The sequence below is a fragment of the Poecilia mexicana genome, unplaced genomic scaffold (assembly GCF_051168715.1).
Source record: "Poecilia mexicana isolate PSO_F unplaced genomic scaffold, ASM5116871v1 scaffold_23, whole genome shotgun sequence".
NCBI classification, from domain to species: domain Eukaryota; kingdom Metazoa; phylum Chordata; class Actinopteri; order Cyprinodontiformes; family Poeciliidae; genus Poecilia; species Poecilia mexicana.
The window spans coordinates 510741-519167 of record NW_028263392.1 but is presented as its reverse complement, the minus strand read 5'-3'; the positions used below and the strand labels follow the sequence as shown (position 1 = coordinate 519167).

General features: G+C 43.4%; 1 protein-coding gene across 1 annotated transcript in view; it reads left to right on the top strand.

Annotated features, from left to right (window-relative positions):
* Positions 1-1826: 1826 nt before the first annotated feature.
* The window catches only part of lmo3 (LIM domain only 3), a 39744-nt gene continuing 33143 nt past the window's right edge, over positions 1827-8427 (top strand). The window contains exons 1-2 of the mRNA XM_014970691.2: positions 1827-2779; positions 5212-5425. Of these exons, the coding sequence (XP_014826177.1) occupies positions 2755-2779; positions 5212-5425 (239 nt within the window). The 5' untranslated portion in view covers positions 1827-2754. The remainder of the gene's footprint in view (positions 2780-5211; positions 5426-8427) is intronic.

Sequence of the window (8427 nt, the reverse complement as noted above, 5' to 3'; positions counted from 1 at the left end):
CATCAGAGGCCGACAATGAAATATATGATTGTCAAAAAGTGTTCTCCCCTGACGAATATTATCATGTCAGTCTAATATGGAAAGTACTAACTTTTCCTTTGGTCTCTCTCTCTCTTTCTCTTTCTCTCTCTCCATCATTGCCACTCATTCCCTCTGTTTCTGTCCCAGTGGAGAGAGAAGACAAAGAGAGAAAGAAGGTAAAGAAAAGTGAGTGAGTTCTGTTTGAGTGAGTGTAGCTTGTTGCCAAGTCTGGCTACACTACAAAGGTTAGCACATCTGACTGTCAATAGTATCTTGTGGGTGGGAGGGAAGGAAGGAGGAGACATGGAGGTGAAATGGTGGAGGGAGGGAGCGGTCGCTTTGAGAGAAAGAGATACTTTGATATTTCGGAATGTTAGAAGGGTGAATGTGGAGAACAGGAGGTTGGGGATCTAATTACCGGGCCATAATTGGGGGCTGGGGAATAGGTTGCCGTCCTCTCAACTCACTGCAGATCAATTATGTTAAGAGAACATCTGTAAGTAGTGCTTAATGAGGTCCATTAGAGCAACATGCGCTGCCTTCCCTAACGGTGCTTGTCAGCTTCTTGGATGAGCTGGAGTGTGCTGCCGACTGGGGACCTGGTAGAGGGGCTTAAATAGAAGGGGAGGCTCAACATTGTACCGCTTTTCCTGTCAGAAAACCAAAGAGACACAGAGATACAGGGCAGGGAGAAGGAGAGAAGGCAGCAAATGGGGAATGGAACGACTGTGAGCAAAATCCAGGATCTGCACTGTTTGATAGGGTGCTTTCAAGTCTGCTTGGCTGATTTTCAAACCATCTTCTAAGTTTGGTTGCTAAGTTTTCTCTAGAAGATCAGGAATTCACTCAATTTGAGAAAGTTGCCTCGTGGACAGTTTGTCTCCAAGTTAGGAACATCCGCAGCAGCATCCCTAGGCTCCCCTGGCTGCATCCCATTTCAAGGTAGGAGTCTCTACCCTTTTCTCAGTGCAAGGACACAGACAGGACACCACTACTCCTCCGTATTAACCTAAAATTACACTTGGCCTGACCAGGAACTGTCTTCATCATCTGTTTCCCCAGAACGAATGTAAGGTTTGGTGACCTATTAGGACACAGAGAAGAGCTGGGGTCATGAACATTTTTAGCCTACAAAACATACCTCTCTCTCTCTCTCTCTCTGAGTGGCTGGCAGGATGCTGGTGTTTCCAATTGATGTCGCCTTCTGTCTCCGTCTTCCATTCACAAAGACGATGACTTGGCTAATTGAGGGTGGAAGGGAAACGGGAGAGGTGTGGGAGCCCACTCTCCCACGAACACACACACCTCAGCAAATTGCATGATTACTGAGATAGGCAGTCTTAAAATAATTCAATCCATGACAAAACCTAATTACTGGCAGGTAATACCCTGTCAGCTTTAATGCATGTCATCACTCATCACAGCACGCAGAGAGCATTTTATGACCCATCTTATTACCGCTGCAGTTTAGGCTCAAGCCGCATGCCAACTATTGACTTGTGTCTCCTCCTACTGCCGTCTCCTCCTCCTTCTCTGTGCTGGAGCGTTAAGAGAACAACCAGCATTTATCAGGGCATTAGAACACCATGGGTGTGCAAAAGGAAGCTAGGAGGCTACTGAGGTGGGTGAATGCCTCAGCACGGGCTTTATAGTCAAAACTGGGCCACTAATGGGTGAGGAATAGCAGATTTTAAAAAAAGCAAAGAACTATTCAATTCTCTATCTCCATGAATGAAGAATGATGATCTCAGAAATAAGTGATATTGATAAGTATCACTTCTTGGAATGGAATGGATAAGTTTAACATTATTTTCTCATCAGTTGTTTTTGTGGAAAAACAACTGGGATGATTTTATTAGACTGGAACTAACATTTTCTGAGAAGCCCTTTACAAAGGACAGCAATGTGTTCCTTTGAATGGAAACAGAAGACAGGCTACACAGTGTGCAGCAGTAGTATGGCCTGCTTATCATGACCAGCCTAAACAGAAAAGACTTTGGTTCCAACACTTTTAGGTTCATTGTTGGTCTTTGCATGATCCTGGAAATGTTCAGGTAATTATTTCAGGAGTTTGAAGATTTGCTGGAGGCAATGTAGTCTTCATTGTTTCAGAACGAGTCCTCAATACTTCGTCACCCGTCCTGTTCATGCTCAGTTGATGGTGACTGAAAATAAAAAGTTGCTTTAAATTAAAATACCCGGCTTCCTAATTTAGATGGCAAGGCACGAAGTGTAGCCTGTATGCAAATGAGAACAAAGTAAAGGCAGAGCGTGTTAAATGATGAGGATTGGGTTGGGGAGATCCAGCCTGCCTCCCTGCCTTGTGGCGCGTTGAAAGCGCCGATTGGCGAAGCGGCGTGCAGCAGGAGCCGCTGTGATTAGGCTGGCTGCCGGATCAGATGGTCTCTGCATCGCAGGGGGTGGGGGAAAGCATCTCTTTGTCATCCTGTCATTTGTTGCCAGCTCTTCTCTGCGCACAGGCTGCATCTGCGATCAGTGATAAACGTGCTCTCACACGCCATGTGAGCGTAGAGCAGCGGCAGCCTCGCCTCCAGCTCCTCCGCCTGCTGTTCCGTCGGCCGCTGCTTGCCTCTATTCGCCTCTCCTCCTCTCTCCGCCGCCGTGCTGGATTGTTCTGTGTCTAACAAAGCCCGGTCTCAGGCTGCTCGCAGACAGCTGCTCTCGGAACTCGGTGGCTTCGGGTTGCATGGTGGTGCTCCAGTGGCTCAGCAAATGCAGAAAAGGGAGCAAAGTTTCGGTAAGACGCTTTCTTTGGCTTTTCCTTGAACGGGCGCCGGCGCAGGCTGCGCTTCGCCTGTTTCGGTGTTTTTCTGGGAGGAATTCCCAGCGTGTCTCTGGAAGGTGACGTGACCTGCCTCTGCTGCTGCTCCAACCCTCCGCCTCACATCCACCGGCAGCCCTCCATGTATACAACATCACTCACACGAGATGTTGGTGTTCTGATGCCTGTGATAAGGGGTTCGCTATGTTTGATTGGAACACAAATTGGGTCTGATTACAATCGACATGATATTGGGCTTAATTTACTGTGGGCTACCATAGCAACAGTAATTAAAGTGGATGGTATGTCGGCGTCTTGCCACCGATCGGCCGGCAGCTGGATGGCCGTCTTGGAGCAGACGTGTCGGGGAGAACCCGGAGCCAGCAGCACCACAGCCCGGTACCGCCGGACTCCGGCTGCTCTGTCTCACTTTATTACAAACTTCCCCTTCCTATCATAAAAGCCAAGTGAACAAAACCAGCCCATGGCTCTCTCACTCTCTCCTGATCGCAAAGCAAAGAGGAGGGCGCAGACTCCTTCTCCCTTTGCGTTGGTAATGAGCAGCAGGACTTTGTAGTGCTAACGAGGGCGGACGGATCAGCGGTGCTTAGTGGACAGCAGCCGAGGCGCATTGCTGTCTAAATCCAGCCAATTAACAAATCAGCAGCCAGCACCGGAACAAATGAGCTGAAAATCCTGTTGCACACTTCTTTGATCCTGTGCACATTTGTTTTATTCAGATCTGCACCCTGCAGTGGACTTTTTTAGGCGGTAGAGAACAACTTTGAACAGCCTGGAGCAGAAGCATGCCCTGCACCTTTTAAGGACATTTCCAGTTAGTTACAACAGAGAAGCAGCCCGATCCTGTTTGCGTGATTTTCAGATTAAAGTTGCTTCACACACATCATCAACCAGATCCCACATGAGCAACTTGTCTCCTGCTGGGAAATTAGCGTCAGTCACTTGCTCCAAGAAATCCCCAAAATTGAGGTGAAATTTTGGCTAACACTTCCTTACTCTGGCATATGTGTAATTAAAAGTGACCCAAACTACCCTACTTCATTTTAAAGAAGAAACAAGTTGTGTGTGTGTGTGTGTGTGTGTGTGATGGGGGACAAAGAGGAGTGAGGCTGTGGTGCTCCTCAGGGAATGGAAGGAGAATACTAATTTAAAGCCTCATTGTGAGGCGGCTCCTAGCACCCACAGGGCCAACAAAGGCTCTCCACAGTGAGCTGAGGCCAAACAATACACAGCACTGCCTGGAACCACGCCTCTTTACACTTACACACATGCACACACATCAGGTCAAGTTAAAATGGGCCAAATTGGAGGTGGTGGCTTTGTGTGTGTGCCTATTGGTCTCAAAGGCAGTTTAAACAGAGCTGTGAGTTTGTTTGTAATGATCTTATGTTTCAGTGTTCAGCACACTCAGTTTACTCACGCTGCAACAGTTTGTGTGTGTTTTAGATTTTCTAATTCAGTCTTTATGCACTAAGATCAATAGTTCCTCTCACACAACGATCTTTCACCTTGGAGTAAAGCTGCAGCCGTGCAGTTGGCAAAAAACAAAAACAAAAAAACTGCTGTATGGAGGAAAAGCAGAGAATCACAGGATGAGTTAAGTGACCCAAAGAAATCAGTCAGAATGCAGACAATAAGGCTGTGTTAATGTAAACCATACAGGATGAATCTGGATTGATTTAAACAGATCAGTTCCTCCAGCAGGAACACATTTAGTCTGTTACTCCACTCAGAGAGAACGGAATGATTTTACAAGAGATAAATGAATTAAATCACTTTTTGGTGTTAAATGAACTAGTCATTAAAGACATTTTTATTTTTGCCATTTGATCAGCTTTATCTGAAAACATCCAAGTGAAAATAAAGTCAAAATCTGTTTTACAGTTTTCAGTTTAGTCTTACAAAATCAACTGTAACTGAACTTATGTTAGCCCAGCAGATGATTTATTATGGATTATATAGTATTTCACTATACTTAAGTATGACCAGTTATTGTATTTATTTTTTTTGCTAAAAGAAACATTCTATTAATATGCTGCTTTTTAATATTGTATTAAAACTGAATGTTGATTGTATATTCATGTGTGCATCACGACAGCACCCCGCATGTCACAATGTCTGAAGACAGCGGCTGTATTTTAGCTGTAACGTCAGTAGAATTTCATAAACTTATTTTTTGTTAAACAATTTGTTAAATTTAAACAATATTTTACACTCCGGCCACTTCTTGACTTTAATTCTGCTCAGTGCTTTGCTGTGTGTTTTAAGAAATGGATCAAAACAACAGGACTAATGAACAAACTGAAATAAAATAAAAATAAATAGTGAAGTGGTATTCTAGAGCGTACCATTGTTTCAGTGTTTAATGACTGTTTCTGTGCTTCCAGGTATACAAATGCTCACTGTCCAGCCGGACGCAAAGCCAAAAGGCTGTGCCGGCTGCAACCGGAAGATCAAGGACCGCTACCTGCTGAAGGCTCTTGATAAATATTGGCATGAGGATTGCCTGAAGTGTGCCTGCTGTGACTGCAGGCTGGGTGAGGTGGGCTCCACGCTCTACACCAAAGCCAACCTCATCCTGTGCCGGAGAGACTACCTCCGGTAAGAAACGCCGATGTCTTCTGACCGCTCTGCTCTACACCTTACGGTTCGAAACAGCACAAAAACACAAATTCACTGAAATTATTTTCCACTTACTTAGGATTTGGGTTTTTAAATGTGCATATTGAAGACATGAAGATGCTTCTTCTTACAAAACACCTTTACATTTTCTGCCGTGTTACTGCGGTGGCATGCTTTTGGTTGCTCTTTTCACATATTTGATCAGTGAAACTAATTTGTGTTTAGTTGCTTTGGAAAAAAATCTGATGTTGCTTTGTATATTTATTTGTGTGTCTGTGTTTATTATTTTTGTAGGAATAATTTTTCTTTTGGTCTAAGTATTTCTTTGTAGTTTTGTGATAGGAGTATAATTACTTAAATCTGGAAATTAGGTCAAACTGACAAAACGCACTACAAGAAGCTCCAAATACCACCAAAATGGCAAAAATGTCACGTTCAACAATAAGTCTGAACCAAAATAATGCTTTATTATTCAAAACATAAGCATTGTAAGCATTGTTATCCATCTTAATTTGGAGTGCTTATTAACACAGCCTGCACTCCTCTTCCCTGCAACAAAACAGGATATCGTAACTATGTGTCTGTGATGGCACAACTAGCAATTAGAATTAAAAAATGTAGATTTTTATTAATGTGTGATGAAGTAACAGTTAAAGCAGCAGCCCCAGAAGGAGACAGGAACTCCCTGAAACAGCAACATAAATACATTGTTAATGTATTTGAGGGAAATGGTGTGTGATTTAGTCTTTGGAGCAGTGTTGTGGTACTCGAAGTTGGTCTTGGTCATAAGACCGGTCTTAAGACCATTTTTTGATGGTCTCGGTCTCGTCTCGGACTCGACCGCATTTGGTCTCGGTCTTGTCTCGGTCTCGGGCGCTGAGGACTTGGCATTTTATTTCAAGACCAGTCAAGACCGCAACTGTGAAAATATCACTAAACGTACAGCATACTATCCAGTTTATTTGTTAACATCTTTGTTTTCAGTGGATGCAAAACGCACCGATTAAAATCCAAGCAACTACGTGTTTCTGTTACTCCCCCCACCCTCCCCACCTTTTACTCTCCCTCCTCCCCTCCCCACCTTTCACTCTCGCGCGGCGCTCCAGGACACGCGCAGTGGTTTCCTCTCAGCGGCAGAAAATGTTTGTCTAATCGTCAGTAATATAATAGCGCTGCATAAATAGTAAGAAATCCGATGGCCACAGCTAACTCAGCAGCGCTTCGCTTTCACAGACGGTGGGGACAACGTCTAACTTTTTTCGTCACTTAGAAAAGTAGCTCAAAGAAGGTAAGCTCCATTAACGTGATGTTATCAAAGCTAGCTGTACAGAGACACATAAACATTGTGATGAAAAATGTTATCACTCACTGTGCTGAATTATTGTGCGGAGGTGTTGACTGACTTGTCGCATATATGGGACAACGCTATGTCCAAAAGTCTGCAATATAGTGAGGTGACATTCAGAAACAGTCGATTCTTCTCCACGGCTCTTTACTTATTAGATAGGACTGGAGTGTCACTCACTGAGAGCCGTTCTATCAGATTACCATACGCTGTCAGGATAGCATACATGCATTAAGCATTAAGAAATCCGACCGTCAGAGGAGTTGTCAGTTCACCATACGCAGCAAGTTATGACGAACATAAGTCATTAAATTGTTTTCAATGATAACTATATAGATATACATGTGTTGTCATGGTTTCAAAGTGTATTTAAAGCAGGGTCTAGCTGCAGCTGGAGTCAGCTACAACACACGCCCGTGTAAAACTCACTTAACCGCTAAGTCAGGATGACATACAACTGTTAATAACAAAGTGTATGACGATCTACGTCATGATTCTATGTTGTTGATTAAATGAAATCTTATGGTAATGACGTGTCTGACAGATATAGCCGGTGTTCTATCAGATAGCCATACGCTGTCAGAATAGCATACATGCAGTGAGTACCATGCCAGCACATGCGCATTAAGTCCGACCGTCAGTGTAGTTGTCAGTATACGCAACAAGTTATGACGAAAATAAGTAATTAAATTATTTATAATATGACATAATGTGATAACTAGATAGATATACATGCGTTGTCGTGGTTTCAAAGTGTGTTTAAAGCAGGTCTGGCTGCAGCTGGATGCCATACAACTGTTAATAACCAAGTGTATGATGATCTACGTCATGATTCTATGTTGCTGATTAAATAAAATCATATGGTAATGACAGCGTATGCATATCTGAGCTAAGCGTACGACTATCTGACAACGTATGCTGATCTGACAGAACACTGTGAGTTCGTGTTAAGCGTATGACGATCTGACCTGACAGAACACCTGTTCTTTGTTCTTGTAATGCTCTGTGTACACTGCATCATTATTTTATTTTATTATGTACGTTAATATTTAAATTAACAAATAACTAAAACACAAGAACGAAAGAGCACGCAGAGCATGCACATTGCTCTTTGATTGTTTTTGTTCAAAGTGGCAGCAGTAATGTCTGCCATGGTGTCAGACTACCTGGCTTCATGTACTGGGATAGAGAGTGAAAACAGTCACTATGAGCGCCTTCTGTTTGGTTACTTCTTGCTTGTTGCTCCTTGGTCAGTGTTCATGGTTGAGCGTTATTTACCATCAGGGCATTGCCTCAATTGCTATGTTTAATGGTGCAGACAGTGGTGGATTCTTATATGAGCAATATGGGCAAATGCCCAGGGCGTTATGTTTTTAGGGATGGCACGAGACCATCACACATTTTAGCACATAAATGGAATATTTAATATTGGTAAAATGTATTAAGTATTTAATATCTAGGTGTTTTATGGTAATATGGATCTCTCAGATTATTTTGAGAAGCAATTTCGATCATATTTTACATTTTATTGTGTCATGTAGCGCGGGCCGCTGGTCTTGGTCTTGACTCGGTCTCGACTCCCCTCGGTCTTGGTCTTGACTTGGTCTCGGACCCCAAAAGTCTTGGTCTTGTCTCT